The sequence below is a fragment of the Chrysochloris asiatica genome, unplaced genomic scaffold (assembly GCF_000296735.1).
Source record: "Chrysochloris asiatica unplaced genomic scaffold, ChrAsi1.0 scaffold00014, whole genome shotgun sequence".
NCBI classification, from domain to species: Eukaryota; Metazoa; Chordata; class Mammalia; order Afrosoricida; family Chrysochloridae; genus Chrysochloris; species Chrysochloris asiatica.
The window spans coordinates 5,855,055-5,872,275 of NW_006408532.1; the positions used below are offsets into that span (position 1 = coordinate 5,855,055).

General features: G+C 39.4%; 1 protein-coding gene across 2 annotated transcripts in view; it reads left to right on the forward strand.

Moving 5' to 3' along the window:
* The window catches only part of RALGPS1 (Ral GEF with PH domain and SH3 binding motif 1), a 522,711-nt gene that overhangs the window by 437,294 nt on the left and 68,196 nt on the right, over window positions 1–17,221 (forward strand). For both annotated transcript variants that reach the window (XM_006834782.1, XM_006834781.1), the window contains 2 exons: window positions 4,000–4,137; window positions 8,859–8,952. In XM_006834782.1, the coding sequence (XP_006834845.1) occupies window positions 4,000–4,137; window positions 8,859–8,952 (232 nt within the window). The remainder of the gene's footprint in view (window positions 1–3,999; window positions 4,138–8,858; window positions 8,953–17,221) is intronic.

Consider the following 17,221-nt stretch of genomic DNA (forward strand, 5'->3'; position numbering starts at 1 on the left):
CAGAGAAAAAGAGGAAGACCCCCAACGAAATGGATTGGCCAAGTAGCAGCATCGATGGACTCAAGCGTGGCAAAAATAGTGAGGTTGGCCCAGGATCGGGCAGTGTTTCATTCTGCTGTGTATAGGGTTGCTATGAGTCAGTACCGACTCGATGGCACCTAGCAACCAGTTTGGCTAGATCCTCTTGTTTTGATAAGTAGTGTTCTCACAGTTACTGTCTTCAAACAGATTTTTTTGTTTTAGTTTTTTGGGCCCTAAAAGTTACTTATAAGTGTGTTTGTGTAGTTTTCAAATAGTTACAATTTTCTTGTTTTCTTTAAATCCTAAATACATTGTAGTAAGATCAAAGAATGTGAACAGTGATGAACTTAATTGAGTTTTTCTTTACAGTTTAGTATGTAATCAATTCTTTTTGGTACAGTGACTCAGTGCGTTTCTTCTATCTTCTTTTGACGCTTCCTACATCATTCAGTATTTTGTCCATGTTGTTGTTACATGTCATCGAGTTGGTTCCAAGTCACAGTGACCCTGTATTGGGTTTCTGGGGCTTTAATCTTTACAGAGCAGAAGGCCTCATTTTTCTTTCATGGAGTAACTGTTAGGCTCAAACCACCAATTTTATGGTTCACAATCCAGTACTTATCATACAGAGCCACCACTCTCTCATTCTGTCCATAGAAATCCTTCAACAATTCAATACTTCTACTTGAGGCTTGAATTTTTTTTTTCAGATCATTGAGCTTGATAAATACCATATGTATTCTTTCCTTTTGTAATACTTTGCTGTTGCTGTTAAGTGCCATCAAGTCGATTCCAACCCATAGCGACCCTGTATTGGGTTTCCAAGGAGCAGCTGGTGAGCTTGAACCACCGAACTTGCAGTTCAAATGACTTTGCAGTCTGATGCATTAGCCCACGGCGCCACACCAGGACTCACTTTACTATTTATAGTACTTTACTTTGTTTTTTTTGAACTGCCCATTTAAATCTTTATTTTACTTCATCATTTTTTTCTGTTTACTTTCGCCACTCTGCATTCAAGAACAAGTTTCAGAATGTCTTTGTGACATCCACTTTGGTCTTTTTCTTTCTGCCTGACTTTTTTCTTGTGTGATGTCAGCCCACAACTTGTCTGGTCTTCAGTCATTCTTGTTGAGTGTATCAAATCTTTTCTTAAGATTGTCTCTAAATTCAGGTGAGATATACGTGAAATTTTGGAGTCCTGGTGTGGCGTTGTGAGTTAATGTGCCAGACTGCAAAGCTGTTTGAACTGCAAGGTCCGTGGTTCAAGCTCACCAGCCAGCTGCTCCTCGGAAACCCTGTACAGGTTCGTAAGGGTCAGAATTGACTTGATGGCACTTAACAACAACAGTATTTGAGATTGTAATTTGGTTCTCGTGGACTTGTTTTAATTTTCTTCAGCTTCAGCCTGGACTTGCATATGAGCAACTGATGATCGTTCCACAGTTTGCTCCTGGTCTTGTTTTGGATGATGATACAGAGTTTTTCCACCGTCTCTTTAAAAAAATGTAGTCAGTTTGATTTTTGTGTATTCCTTCTGGTGAGGTCCATGTGTATAGTTGTCTTTTATGTTGTTTAAAAAGGTATTTGCAATGAAGTAGTCATTGGTCCTGCAAAATTCAGTCATGCGATCTCCAGCATCATTTCTATCACCAAGGTTGTGTTTTCCAATGACTGGTCCTTCTTCTTTGTTTCCAACCTTTGCATTCCAATCACCAGTAATTATCAATACATCTTGACTTCATGTTTGATCATTTCCAGACTGAAGAATTTCATCATCACTGATTTTAGTGGTTGTACGTAAATCGGAATAATAGTGGTATTAACTGGTCTTCCATGTTGCTGTTATTGTATGTGCTGTCGAGTTGGTTCCAACCCATAGTGACCCTGTATAGGGTTTCCAAGAAGCAGCGGGTGAGTTTGAGCCACCAACCTTGCAGTTAAAACTGACCCTGTGATCGAGTGCTTATCCTATAGCACCACACCAGGACCCAATCACAGACAGCATTGTACTTCAAGATGGATCTTAAAATGTTCTTTTTCATGATCAGTGCAACGCCATTCCTCTTCAAATTGTCATTCCTGGCATAGTAAACTGTGTGATTGTCAGATTCAAAATGACCAACACCAGTCCATTTCAGCTCACTAATGTCTAGGATGTTGATGTTTATGCATTCCATTTCATTTTGACCACTTCCAATTTTCCTAGATTCATACTTTGTGCATTCTATGTTCCGATTATTGATGGATGTTTACTGTTGTTTCTCATTTTGAGTTGTGCCCCATCAGCTAATGAAAGTCCTGAAAGCTTTACTTCATTCACATCATCACTGTCAACTCTACTTTGAGGAGGCAGCTCTTCTCTAGTCATATTTTGAGTGCCTTCCAACCTGAGGGGCTCATCTTATTGCACTATATCTAACAATATTCTGGTGCTTTTAATCATGTTTCAGTATTCTGTTTTCTGGTGCTGACAGTGTTCCACTGCCTCTTACAAGGTTTTCAGTGATTCAGTAATTCTTAAGTAGTCCATCTCTCCTTCTTCCTAGTCTATTTTAGTCTGGAACCTCTGCTGAAACCTGTCCTACTGATATTTAAAATACCAGTGGCATAGCTTCCAGAATCACAGCAACACACAAGCCACCACAGTACGACAAACTCACAGATGAGTGGTGGTCCACAGGTGTAGTCACTGTTTATGTTGAATAAAGGCATTTGCAATGAGTAAGTCATTGGCCTTGCAGCATTTTATTATGTGATCTCCAGCATCACTTCTATCACGAAAGCAATGTCTTCATTTTCAACTTTTGCATTCCAGTCACCATTAATTATGGTTCCATCTTAATTGTATGTTTGATCAATTTAAGATTGCAGAAGTTTAATTTCTTCTCTGAGTAATTGGTGTATAAATTTGACTAGTAGTCATTAACTTGTCTTCTTTGTAGGCATATGAATATTATCACAGACAGCATTGTATTTCAGGATAGATCTTGAACTGTTCTTTTTGTTTATGAATGTTATGCTCCTCTTCTTCAGTATGTCATTTCTGGCATATGATTGTCTGATTAAAAATGGTCAATACCAGTCCATTTCAGCTCAGTAATGCCTAGGACATCAATCTTGATGTATACCATTTCATTTGATAACTTCCAATTTTCCTAGATTCATACTTCATTCATTCCATGTTCCAATTATTGGATGTCTACAACTGTTTCCCCTCACTTTGAGTTATGCCCCATCAGCAAATGAAGGTCCCAAAAGCTTTACTCCGTTCACGTTATCACTGTAAACTCTACTTTGAGGAGGCAGCTCTTCCCCAGTCATCTTCCTGCACGATATCTGGCAGTGTTCTGCTGCTAAGGAACTGGATTCCATGATTAGCCTGATTGTGTAGTTTCTGAAACTGTGACTCAAATAGGTTACCGCACTTTTTCAGTACCACACAACTAATAAGTCGTGGATCCAAAACTGTTGCTCTTTTGATTTCTTCTTTTGTCCCTCAGTTAATTTATGATTTTTGGTTTTGGTATGTGTATGTATGCATTTACATAGGTAGATGTGACAAATAACCAGACAGATAGACAACTAAGTAAGTAAATTTAAAAATGGATCCAATCCAAATGAATGGTCTCAGATATGACACCTTTTACCTATCTTTATCAGTTGGTGAAAAAAAACATGAGTCCCTTTCATGCCCTGCCATTTCTTTTTTAATAGAAAGTGTAAGAATGAGAAATGCATTGCATTTGTCTTGGCAGCATTCATTTTGCTAATAAACAGTAGCTCAGCTGTTTGATTTACAATTGAGCAGTCTATATGAAAAAATGAGTAGTCAGGATTAGAATTGAACTTCAAATCATGTCTTGGTTTTCTATAAGTCACCCTTTAACCTTTTACCAGAGCCAGTACTACGTTGCACTATTTTGTTCTGATGAGCAGTGATCTCCAACTATCTTTTAATATCCTCTTTAATTTCAGGGATCTATCTTCTGGATTTAATCTACATTGATTCTGCGTACCCTGCCTCAGGAAGCATCATGGAAAATGAACAAAGATCCAATCAGATGAACAATATTCTCCGAATAATTGCTGATTTACAAGTTTCCTGCAGCTATGGTTAGTACCCTATGTGTTGGAACCATAGAGTATTAAAATTGGGGGTCCAGCACCTGTCAGTGAGATAGCTCTGGAAACCAGCTAGTCCTTCATTTTAACAGCTTGAGCACCAAATACATGCTATATCTTTTATACAAAGGTTTAATCTTCACAAAGATAGTGCAAACTAGATGATACTATCTCTGTATCTCATGTGAGAAAACTGAAGCTGAAAATAGTTTAGTCACATGCCTAATTTCACGCATCTAGTGAGTGGCACCAAGGAAGCTGAAGAAAATTAAAAGAGATCCACGAGAGCCAAATTACCACCTTAAGTCTATCGCACCTAAATTTAGAAACCATCTCAAAAACAGATTTGATGAATTGAACACTAGTGACCAAAGACCAAAAGAGTTGTGGGATGACATTAAGAACATCATACAGGAAGAAAGCAAAAGTCATTAAAAAGACAGGAAAGAAAGAAAAGATGAAAGTGGTTATCAGAAGAGTTTCTGAAACTTGCTCTTGAATGTAAAGAAGCTAAATCAATTAGAAGAAATGATAAGATAAAAGAGGAAATTTCAAAGGGCAGCTCAGGAAGACAAAGACGAGTATTATAATGAAATGTGCAAAGACCTGGAGTAGAAAACCAATAGGGAGGAGCATGCTCTGCATTTCTCAAGCTAAGATAATTTAAGAAAAAAATTCAAACTTTGGGTTGCAATATTGAAGGATTCTATAAGCAAACTATGGAGTCCTGGTGTGGTACTGTGGGTTAATGCACTGGACTGCAGAATCAGTTTGAACTGCAAGGTCGGTGGTTCAAACTCACCAGATGCTTCTCAGAAACCCTATACAGAGCCGCTATGGGTCGGAACCGAATCGACAGCATTTAACAGCAACAACAAATAAGCAAAATAGAGTCCTGGTGTGGCACTGTAGGATCAGCATTGAACTGATAACCACAAGGTTGCTGGTTATAACCTCCAGCCACTCCTTGGAAACTCCATACAGGGTCACTAATGAGTCAGAACTGACTCAACAACTCTTAACAACAACAGCAGCAACATGGGCAAAATATGGAATGATACAGGAAGCATCAAACGAAGATGAATGGAATGCTCAGAGCCACAGTACCAAAAAGAATTGATCTACATTCACCCATTTCAGGAAGGAGCATATGATCAAGAACTGATGATGGTACTGAAGGAAGAAGTCCAAGCTGTACTGAAGACATCAACAAAAAACAAAGCCCCAGGAATTGATGGACGACCAATTGAAATGTTTCTGCAAAATGATGCAGTATTGGAAGCACTCACTAGTCTATGTCAAGACATTTGAAAGACTGACAAGAAGAAATCCCTATTTGTGCCAATTCAAAAGAAAGGTGACCCTATAGAATCAGGAATTATCAAACAGTATCATTAATATCACATGCAAGTAAAATGTTGCTGAATATAATTAAAAAAAAAACAGTTGCAACAGTACATAAATAGGGAGCTGCTAGAAATTAAAATGGATTCAGAAGAGGACATAGAATAAGGGATATCACTGCTGATGTATAGTTGTTGTTGGCTGAAAGCAAAGAATACCAGAAGGATGTTTGTGTTTTATTGACTATGCAAAGGCATTCAACTGCGTAGACCATAACAAATTATGGATGACATTGATGTCCTTGTCCAGAGTCTGATCCCTCCTGATAAACATGTCCAAAGTACATGAGCCAAAGTCTCGCCACCCTGCCTTCTTAGGAGCTTTCTGGCTGTACTTCTAAGATGGGTGTGTGTCAGGTTATATTCTTTCACTGTGCTTACTCAATCTGTATGCTGAGCAAATCAAAGAACCTGGACTATATGGCATCAGAATTGGAGGAAGACTCATTAACAATATTCAATATACAGTTGACTTTGTAGTATGATGGCATAATGGACATGACCAAGTCATGGAGTCAAGGAGAAGAGTTTACTAAAGAAGAGAGGGCACGGGAGTGTCCTCACAAAGGGAATCAGTAACCCATGCAAAGGCCCTGTGATGGGAGGTTAGTATAGCACACATATCAAGGATTGGAAGAAGACTGGTGAGCTCAAGGAGAGTTAGTAGGGAGAAGCAGGGTATCATGTGAGACTGGAATAGAAGGTGAAGACTAAAGTTTTCTTGACAAAGTAGGGATCTGTGTTTTTACCCTAAGCAATGAAATGCCACTAACGTGTCTTAAATGTAGAAGTCCTAGTGTGGTGCTAGTGGATAAGCACTAGAGTGCTAACTGTAAGGTTGTAGTGCAAGTCTACTAGCTGCTCCTCAGAAACCTTATGCAGCATGAGTGGGGAATCTCTTTTCTGCCAAGGGCCATTTGGATATTTATAAATTTGTGTTGCTATGAAAAAAGCTCCTAGATTTATTAAATTTTGAAAATAATTTTACAGCCTTATATATCCCATAAGCCCAACATTCCTTACCCTTGCTATACAGGGTCACTATGAGTCAGAACTGACGTGACAGCACACAACAATAACAAGATGTTTTTTAATCTTTTCAGTACTATGAGTCTTATATTCACTTGGTTCAAAAAGACTCAGTGAAAGCCAATAGGCCTTCCAGTTCCTCTCCCTGGAGAGCGTCAAGGTTATTGGTTTTTTGTGCATCTCTCCAGAAATATTCATTGTATGTCCAGGGTAATGTGTGTGGGTATGTATATGTTTACAAAAGTGGTGTGTATATGAGTTTTCATATCTCTTTACACAAATAACCTATTTTATGTTCTGTGAGTCAGAACTTAACAACAACAAATGTATGTTTAAACCAGACCTGCATTCCAAAGAGATTATTTTCCCAGCAGGAGAGAGAATGGGTTTGAAGGTGAGGGAATCCAGGGTGGGATCAGGGAGACTAAGGAAAAGGTAATCTCTACAGATAAGACATAATGGTGACTTTTACTGGAGGCAGCAAAGCTGGGAGAACTGAATGAAGAGTGAGAGACACAGAGGAAGTATACAATCAAGAAAAGAGGTGTGGTTGTTGTTGAATTTTATGAAGAAGCTTGGTATTTCATAAGTTAATAGAACAATATAAAAAAGAACAAAAGAAAGCTTAAAAGACAAGCAGTATATAAGGTCTTTGAGAAGGCAGGAGGGAAGGGTCCTGGAATAGGACTCCTGGCCTTTGATAGTGTTAACAAAAGTGAGGGGAATGCAGATGGACTTGGGTCCTGTTAGTAAGATAAGAGCATGTTCATTGGATGGCTTCTGTTTTCTCTAAAGTAAATCTGCTGGAGTGAGAAGGGTAGTGGAGGTTAGAGGTTTAATAGTAGCGATAGTTGTTGTTGTTATGTGCCGTGAAGTCGGTTCCGACTCATAGCCTCCCTGTACAGGGTTTCCGAGGTTGTAAATCTTTATGGGAGCAGAAAGCCTCATCTTTCTTCCATGCAACAGCTGGTGGTTTCGAACAGCTGACCTTGTGGTTCACAGCCTGATTCATAACCACTACGCTACCAGAGCTCCTTTGTGGTCATATAGTGAATTCATTTATTAGTGACTTTAGAGATAGAGTAGTTACCAGTCATAGTAGTCAAAGTAGACTGACTGCTGTAGAAAGCAGTGCCAAAATGATCAGTGGTTTAATGTGTTGGTGGTAGTTGTGTGCTATCAAGTCAATTCCAACTCTTAGCAACTATGTCTAGGGTTTCTGAGGCAGTAAATCTTTATAGGAGCAGAAAGCCTTTCTCCATGGGAGAAAGATGAGGCTGGTGGATTCGAACTGCAGACCCTGCGGTTAGCAGCCCAACATGTACCCATTAGCTACTTGTGCTCCATATAATATGAGTTTATTCCTCATTAACATAACAAGAGTTTGTTTTTTGCTCACACAATAATCCAAGCAAGTGTTCCTTTAGGCTACTCTCCAGCAGAGTCAGGAACCACACCCTTTCCATATTGTGGCAACTCTTGTCTTCCATAATTTCAAAGCCCTCCACTGAACTCTGCATCCACGTGGCAGAGGTAGAAAGAGAGAGAATCAGACAAGAGCGGGTTCTATAAACCAGACTTGCAAGTGGCACACATAACGTTTTCCTACAGAGGCTAGGAAACATAATCTAGCCATGTGCCTAGAAGGAAAAAGGAACAGCTTGATGAGCAACTAACCGGTGTCTGATATATATGACCAGATCTAAAGCTTGAGATGGATGAAAGAGAAGGTTGTTGGAGATGAGGTCAAGGAGCTGAGAAGTCAGAATACTAGATAGGCTGTTCATGTGAACACTGATTTCACCTAAGATAATGGTGGACTTTGGGGTATGGAACTCGACTACAAGCAAGGTACGCCAATCCTCCAAGAATGAGCTTGATGGACCTGGGGTCATTTAGAAGATGTCAGCAATAAAGAAAGGGCATGGGTAGTCTCTTTTGGAAGCCATGGAACCTTCTTTCCTGCTCCTGTGCCCCAAGTGGAGGTCTCAGTTCCTCCTTCCTGGCCACAAAACCACAGCAGCCTTGATGGCATGGTGTCTGTGGCCAAGACTCCTGGGGGTATTCCTGAAGGGCAAAACCCAGGCATGATCACCATATGTGCCCAGTATTCAGCACATGGCCTGTCCCAATAGATCATCTATTACTACTAAAAGAGTGAATGACCGTCCCAATATCCAAGAAGTAGCTCATGCTAAAATCAGTGAATTCTGTGCTTCTCCTTTGGAGCCTGGAGATGGGGAGAAACTAAAGTCTGTGGGTTTTGCCTGTCTTTCACAGATCACCTTACAACCCTGCCCCACGTGCAGAAGTACCTAAAGTCTGTACGCTACATTGAAGAACTCCAGAAGTTTGTGGAAGATGACAACTACAAGTGAGTTCCTAGCTAATCCTCATGTTGGTTAGGCCCACCCCCTCTCAAGTGTTGCTCTCAATGTTCTTGTATTCACAGGCACCTTGGGCCTTGTTGGGTCAAAGGCTTACAGAAGGTCATTCCAGCAGTGCCCTCCCCACAATACACGTAAACACACAAATGCAATGTGACCTTTGAGCTCACAGTGGTGTTGTGTGAGCATTTCCTCCCATTTGCCTCTGTCCTAATATCTTAGGTTTTATGGTTCGAAGGAATGTTTTCTGTTAATGTAGCAGCTTGATTTTCCCATATTGTATGTGGGAAAGTGAATTTGAACTCCATAGATATGGATGGTGTAGGCTTACCCTTGCTGGGTTATCATGAATGAATCCTTCCCCAAACCCTGTGATAATGTTCAGTGGAAGATCAACTCTCTAGCCAATCTCTAGGCCAGTCAATAGGTCTCTGAGAGCCCGTTTTATGAGAGCGTGGGACAGCCCTCTGTGGCTTCCAGCATTCTGCAGGACTCACTGTCCACAGTCCCATCTCTATCCCCATGCAGTCCCTGTGGTGGAGACCCAATTTCCAGTCAGACCCCTGTGGGCCATCTGGCCCCAACTTCCACTCACTGTGTTTGGGCTTTCAGTTATTTCTTCATTAGTGGCCCCTGGGAACTTACCTAGCATTTCATGCTTTTGGAACAGAGTTTTCATGTTAACTCTGTCTGTTACATTGGTTAGACATCCTCTTGGCTCATTTTGAGCTTGAGGTCAACAATGAGCCTAAGTTATTTTCATATGATCTGATATTCATGCAGGTCTCAGATATCTTACAGTTGATTATTTTTCACCTAAATGCCAAATTTCTGTGTAATTTTTAAAAAATCTCCATTGCATTGTTTGTTAACAGCATATCATGATTCTTTTCAATCCCACCATCCAAATTCTGTTTTATCTCTTACAGTTTTGTGCACACAAGTTAGATCAGCTTGATTAATTTGTCTTCACCCAGGTCACTGAAAACTGTAGAGAGCTGTGGCCACTAGAGACATACCCAGGTTACCAGTATCCACTCACCAGGACCTCGGGAATGGCTCTGTAGGAAGTGGTTCTTAGCGCCCATGGTTAATGAGAATCACCTGGGAAGGTTTCTAATGTGTGGTCGAGCCTGGATGTTTGTAGGTGTTCAGAGCTCCCCAGGTGGTTCTGATGATCAGCCATATTTGAAAGCATAGACATGTCTTTAGTTGTTAATGTATAATAAAAATAGAATATAATATGAAATTATAATATATTACTACTAATAAACAATAGATGAAGGCCAGAGATTATAATTAAAATTATACTTGCCACAAATTAAGCTCATATTATTTGTAAAGCAATTACTGTTCCTGAAAAGAGAATCCTGGAGTGAAAAATTATTCCCACTTAGGTTCTGAGATGTTTTTCATTCCTGTGCCAGTATTGAGATTAAAGAAACAGTAGTTTTTCATTAACACTAATATCCTTTAAGAAGAAAAATGGTCTATAAATACTTCTGACCATGAGATAATCCTTGGACAAGTTGCAGATCATGAGTAATTACTCCTTCCATCCTGAAGGATGTTTAACACCCCCAGTACTTGATGCTAAACAACATCGGCAGCCTGGAATTTATAAAGGCCCTTTATTGTGGTCACAGTGGACAAATGCAGAGAGGAAGCATGTATTCTCACTCCAAATCACCAGACCCATTCAGGGGGGTCCATTCCCAGTGAGGGCCTGGCTCTGAGTGGCCTGTGATTATGCTTGAAGAACCCACATTCTACAGTCTAACTCATGCCCTAGAGACTTGCTCCCTATCCCCAAAGGATACGATGGTTTCATTATTACACTTAGTGCATTGCTTTTCTAACATCCTGTTCCCATCTGCTTTGTAGATATTGTGCCAAGGATCCAACCAGTCCTTTGTTTTTCTTGGCCTTTTAAATTTAAGAAAAATTACCCATGTTCCCCCCATGTAAAAAGGGTAACCATTAACATTTAGTGAATCTAATTTTAGACATATATATACATATATATATATATACACACACATACATACATACATACATAGATGGACACAAGGGTAGACTTTATTGACATTAGATAATACTATACTTATACTTTTGTATTTTTAATTAAAATCATTAACTTTAATTTTACTTTAGTTTAACCAGAAAATGGAACTAAAATAAGGTTTAAGGAATTGCACTCTTCTAATAAATGTTTTTTCACCACAAGAGAGATTGTTTTCTAAAAGATCCTTCTATGTTTAATAAAAGAGGTCAGGAAAACATAAGAGGTTTGAGTCAATAAGAGTTTTATCTAAACTTGGTTCCCATTGTGAACGGTGTCAGCTGACCCTGGTTATGAAAAAAGAAAACATTAGCACTCTTCCCCTTCCTTCACCTCCCCTCCAATACCTCCCAATTTTTTCTTCATTATTTTATGATTGCCACGTAGTCCAAGTTTATAACATAAACTTCATGTTCAGGAATGATAATTCCTACTATTTAGAAATTTTAAACAGATTCAATTCTGACCACCTGTTGTTTTACTACGGATTTTTCATTCCTGGAGTCTTTATTTTAAATCAATCCCTTATTTAGCTGAATTTCTTCATGAGGTAGGTTTCTTCCCCCAGAAAAGGAACTTATAAGTCCTGCATTACCAAATTTGTCATGAGAATGTCTTCATCTTCTTGGGTCTAGCATTGTTGGGTCAACTCCTTTGGTTCTCTCCCTCAGACCGTGCTCCATTGCCGTATGGAATTGGATGTTGCTGAAAAGGGATCTGAAGTTAGTCTGATTTTTTTCCTCTTATGATTTGTTTTGTCATCTTGGTTTTGGTGAAGCATTACTTGAAGTTCAAAGTGTAGTAGTAAGAGAGTGGTCTAGAGGGAAGGGTTCTATACCAACTTTTCCTGGAACATGGCATGGTCTTTTGTCATTTCTGAGAAATTCTTCAGGCTTTTATCTGTACCATTTCTTGGCTTCTTTCTTTCAGGAATTCTAGGAATTCATATATTGGGTTCTCTCTGCCCTCTATATGTATTGTCGTCTTCTTTCCAGTGTCTTTAAATTACCATTTGGGTTTTTTTTTCCATCAGTAGTCACTCTGAGAGTCTGTGTCTCCATAGGTACTCGTTGTCTTCTATTATCTCACTCCTTGATTTGTTCTCTTAGGTTTTCAAGTTCTTCAGTCCCGCCTCCCCCAATTTTAGCATTTTATTGTGAATTGAGTAAAAATTTACAGACAAGATCAATTATCGGTTTTACATTCAACAAATCATACACTTTGTTTCATCTCAGTGATTGCAATCCCTTCCATGCCACAATAGTTATCCCACTTTGTCTTTATGCTGAATGACTGATCATCCATGGTGAGCATACCTTACTAGTGTTGCCTCCCACTACTGTCTACTGCTTGGGTGAAAATTGGGCCATGAGGGTGAGTTTCTTTCAAGACCTGAAGGGTAGTTGAAGGCCAAAGTCTCGGACTCCTCCAGTCTCTTTCTGACCTAGTAAGCACAGTCCTTTTATTTTTCATTTTTAAAAATAATTTTAAGTTTTGTTCCATATTTTTCCCCACTCTTTCTGGGACCTTCTACATGGTAGCCGGACACCATCTAGTTCTGGTCTCAGAGTCTTGGAGACTGATGTTCACATGTTCCATTAGTCTGTTGGACTAATTGATTCCAATCATCTTCATTTCTCATCATTCTTCTTTCTTCTGCACATGGAGAGACTAATAGTTGCCCGTAGACAGCCACTCATGAGCTTTTAAGATCCTAGACGCTACTCACCAAAGTAGGATGTAGAACATTGTCTTTGTGGACTATGTTCTGCCAATTGACCATGGGTGTGTGTCCCCTGAGACTATTATCCTGAGCCCCCAGGTCCAGCAACTCACTGCCTTAAAATGCTTGATAATATCTAAGAAGTTTTCATCATTTTGTCCACTGGTTATATGCTGTTGAGTTGGTTCTGGCTCATAGCCACCCTGTATAGGTTTCTGTGTCTGTAAATATGTGTGGGAGCAGAAAGCCTCATCTTTCTCCTCTGGAGCCACTGGTTAATTCTAACTGCTGACCTTGCAGTTAGCAACCCTATGCATAACCCACTATGCTACCAGGGCTCCTTGCAAAGGTAAATTTGTTGTTGTTAAGTGCTGTCGAGTTGGTTCTGACTCATAACGACCCTGTATGACAGGGTTTCCAAGGAGCAGCTGGTGGGTTTGAACTGCTGACCTTGTGATTTGTAGTCCAGTGCTGCTCCTACAGTGCCACCTCTATAAACCCCTTATATATCTGGTGTGGCACTGTAAGATAAGCACTTGACCACAAAGTCAGTTTGAATAGCAAGGTTGATGGTTCAAATTCACCAGTCACTCCTCAGAAACCCTATACAGGATCACTATGATTGGGAACAAACTTGAAGTCACAGACCACTGTTTTTCATGGGGATTATATATAACTATATTTACTTCTATCCCCTTTAATCCTTGCCCACCTCCCTGTGCCTTCACCTGTCTTCATCATTCTTCTGCCGACCTCCCTCTTCTTGTATACTGCCCTCCCCATCATCTAAGTTAGCATATGTCTACTCTCTAGCCAGTGAATTACTCTCCCTTCACTCCCACCCCTAGAAACCACCAAAAAATAGTTTTTAGCATGAAAAGCGTTTATTAAGTTGTTATAATGGTGGTCTCATACAATATTTGTCCATTTGAGATTGACTAATTTCACTCAGCATAATGTGTTCCACGTTCATCCAGGGTATGAGGTGTTTCACAGATTCATTGTTATTCTTCAACATTACATAGGATTCCATTGTGTGTATGTACCAAAGTTTATCTATTCTCCCACTGATTGGCACTTAGGCTATCTCCATCTTTTTTCTATTGTGAATAGTGCTGTGAAGAACATGGGTTTGCATGTGTCTACTCATGTCATCAGGAGCTCTGGTAACGTAGTAGATAACAAGTTGGGCTGCTAACCACAAGGTCAGAAATTTGAGTCTACAAGATGCTCTGTGGGAGAAAGATGAGGCTTTCTGCTCTTGTAAAGATTTACAGCCTTGGAAACCCCATGAGTTGCTATAAGTCAGATCTGGCTCAATGCCACACAACCACCACCACTTGTGTCATGGCTCTGATTTCTTGTGGATATATACCAAGTAGAGGGATTGCTGGGTTATACTGTATTTCTATTTCTAGTTTTTTGAGGAAACACCATATCATTTTCCATAGTGGTGGATCCATTTACAGTCCCACCAGCAATGTGGAAAGGTTCCAGTCTCTCTACACCCTTGTCAGCATTTGTTGTTTTGGGATTTTTTGAACTTTACTATTAATGCTGGGGTAAGATGGTATCTCATTGGTTTTGATTTGTGTCTCTCTAGTGCAGGGGTAGGGAACCTGTTTTCTGCCAAGGACCGTTTAGATATTTATACCATCACTTATATAAATTTATGTTGCTATGAAAAAAGCTCCTAGATTTTTTGAATTTTGAGTCCCACTTGCGGTTGCCTTGGCAGGGCCAAACCAAATGAATTTGAGGCCTTATACAGCCTACAGGCCAGACATTCCCCATCTCTGCTGTAGTGGCTAATAATGAACATTTTTTCATGTGTTTGTTGGCTGCCTGAATGTCTTCTTTGGTGAAGTGTCTGTTCATGTCCTCTGCCTATTTTTTAATTGGGTTGTCTTTTTCTTATTGAGGTGTTATAGTTTTATTTAATTTTTAGAGTCAGTCTCCTTTTTTGACTTACCCTTTTTTAAATCACCTCATTTTTCAAGTTTTGTTTTATTTAATCTATGTTCTTAATAAGTTGTTCTATGGAATGGAGTTCTTGGGAAGATGTTCTTTTATTCCTTGGAATTGGCTTTTGAGTTGACCTCTTTGTTGTTGTTAGGTGCCATTGAGTTGGTTCTGATTTGTAGCAACCTTTTGCACAACAGAACAAAACATTGCCAGGTCCTAAGCCATCCCCACAATCATTGTTAAGCTTGAGCCCACTGCTGCTGTCACTGTGCCAATCCATCTAATTGAGGGTCTTCCTCTTTTTCTCTGATCCTCCACTTTACCAAGCATGATGACCTTCAGGGACTGGTACACCCTGATAACATGTCCGAAGTATGAGAGACAAAGTCTTGCAATCCTGGCTTCTAAGGATCATTCTGGCTGCACTTCTTCCAACACAGATTTGTTTGTTTTTCTGGCAGTCCATGGTGCTTTTGATTTCTGCAACACCATAACTCAGATGCATCAAATTTTTCCATGGTCTTCCTTATTCATTGTCCAACTTTCACATGTATTTGAGATTATTGAAAATACTATGGATTAGGTCAGGTGCACCTTAGTCCTCTGACATCTTTGCTCTTCAACATATTAAAGAGGTCTCGTGCAGCAGATCTACCTAAGGCAATACATTGTTTTATTTCTTGGCTGCTACTTCCATGAGTGTTAATAGTGGATTCAAGCTCAATGAAGTCTTTGACAACTTCAATCTTTTCTACATTTATCATGATATTATTTATTGGTATATTGTTTTCTTCTCATTGAAGTACAACCCATACAGAAGGCTGAGATCTTTCATCTTCATCAGTATTTGAAGTCCTCCTCACTTTCAGCAAGCAAGGTTGCATCATCTGCATATTGTAGGTTGTAAATGAGTCTTTCTCCAATCCTGATGCCATGTTCTTCATATAATTCAGTTTCCCGGATTATTTGCTCAGCGTAGAGATTGAATAAGTATGGTGAGAGAATATAACCCTGGCACACACTTTTCCTTATCTTAAACCATTCAGTGTCCCCTTGTTCTGTTTGAACAACTGCCTTTTGATCTATGTATAGGTTCCTCATGAGCACGCTTAAGTGTACCAGAATTCATTTTCTGCAATGTTATCTGTAGTTTGTCATGATCCACACAATTGAAAGCCTTTGTGTAGTCAATGAAGCACAGGTAAATATCTTTCTGGTATTCTCTGCTTTCAGCCAAGATCCATCTGATGCCAGCCAATGATAACCCTTGTTCCATGTCCTAGTCTAAATCCAGCTTGAACCTCTGGCATTTCCCTGTGAATGTACCGTTGCACCCATTTTTGAATTATCGTGAGCAAAATTTTACTTGCATGTGATTAATGATTTTCACATTCTGTTGGGTCACCTCTCTTTGAAATGGGTGCATATATGGATCTCTACAATTCAATTGGCAGGTAGCTGTTCTTCCAAATATCTTGGCATAGATGAGTGAGTGACTCCAGTGCTGTATCAGTTTGTTGAAAGATTTCAGTTTGTATTCCTACAATTCCCAGTTCCTTGTTCTTTGCCAATGCCTTCAGTGCACCTTGGATTTCTTCCTTCAGTACTACTGGCTCTTGAGCATATGCTACCTCTTTAAATGGTTGAACATCCACCATTTCTTTGTGGCACAGTGACTCTGTGTATTCCTTCCATCTTCTTTTGATGCTTTCTGCATCATTCAATATTTTGCCCATAGAATCCTTCAATATTGCAAGTTCACTTCTTTCAGTTTGAGAAATGCTGAGCGTGTTCTTCCCTTTTGGTTTTCTAACTCTAGGTTTTATTATAATACTTGACTTTGTCTTCTTGAACTGCCCCTTGAAATTTTTTTGTTCAGCTCTTTGACTTCCTCATTTCTTCCATTTGCTTTAGCATTTCTCCCAAGAGTTTAGCATCTTACAACTCTTCTGGTCTTCAGTCTTTAGTGTCTAATACTAATCAAATCTGTTCCTGAGATGATCTCTAAATTCAGGTGGGATATGTTCAAGATCAAAATTCTGACTCCCATGGACTTACGTAATTTTCTTCAGTTTCAACCTAAACTTGCATATGAGCAATTGATGGTTTGTTCCTCAGTCTGCCCCTGGACTTGTTTTAACTGATCATATGGAACTTTTCTACTATCTGTTCCCACAGATTTAATTTCTTTGTATGCCACCTAGTGAGGTTCATCTGTAGTCATCTTTCACATTGCTTAAAAAAAAATGGTGTTTTCAATAAACTAGTCATTGGTCTTACAAAATTCTATCATGCAATCTCCAGCATCGTTTCTATCACCAAGGCCATAGTTTTCAACTACTGTTCCTTCCTCTTTGTTTCCAACCTTTGTATTCCAGACACTAGTAATAATCAATACATCTTTTTTTTTTTTTTTTAATTTAAGGTTTTTATTGTGGATTGAGTGAAAGTTTACAGGGCACAGCATCAGTTTCACATTCAACAATTCATATAACTTGTTTCATTA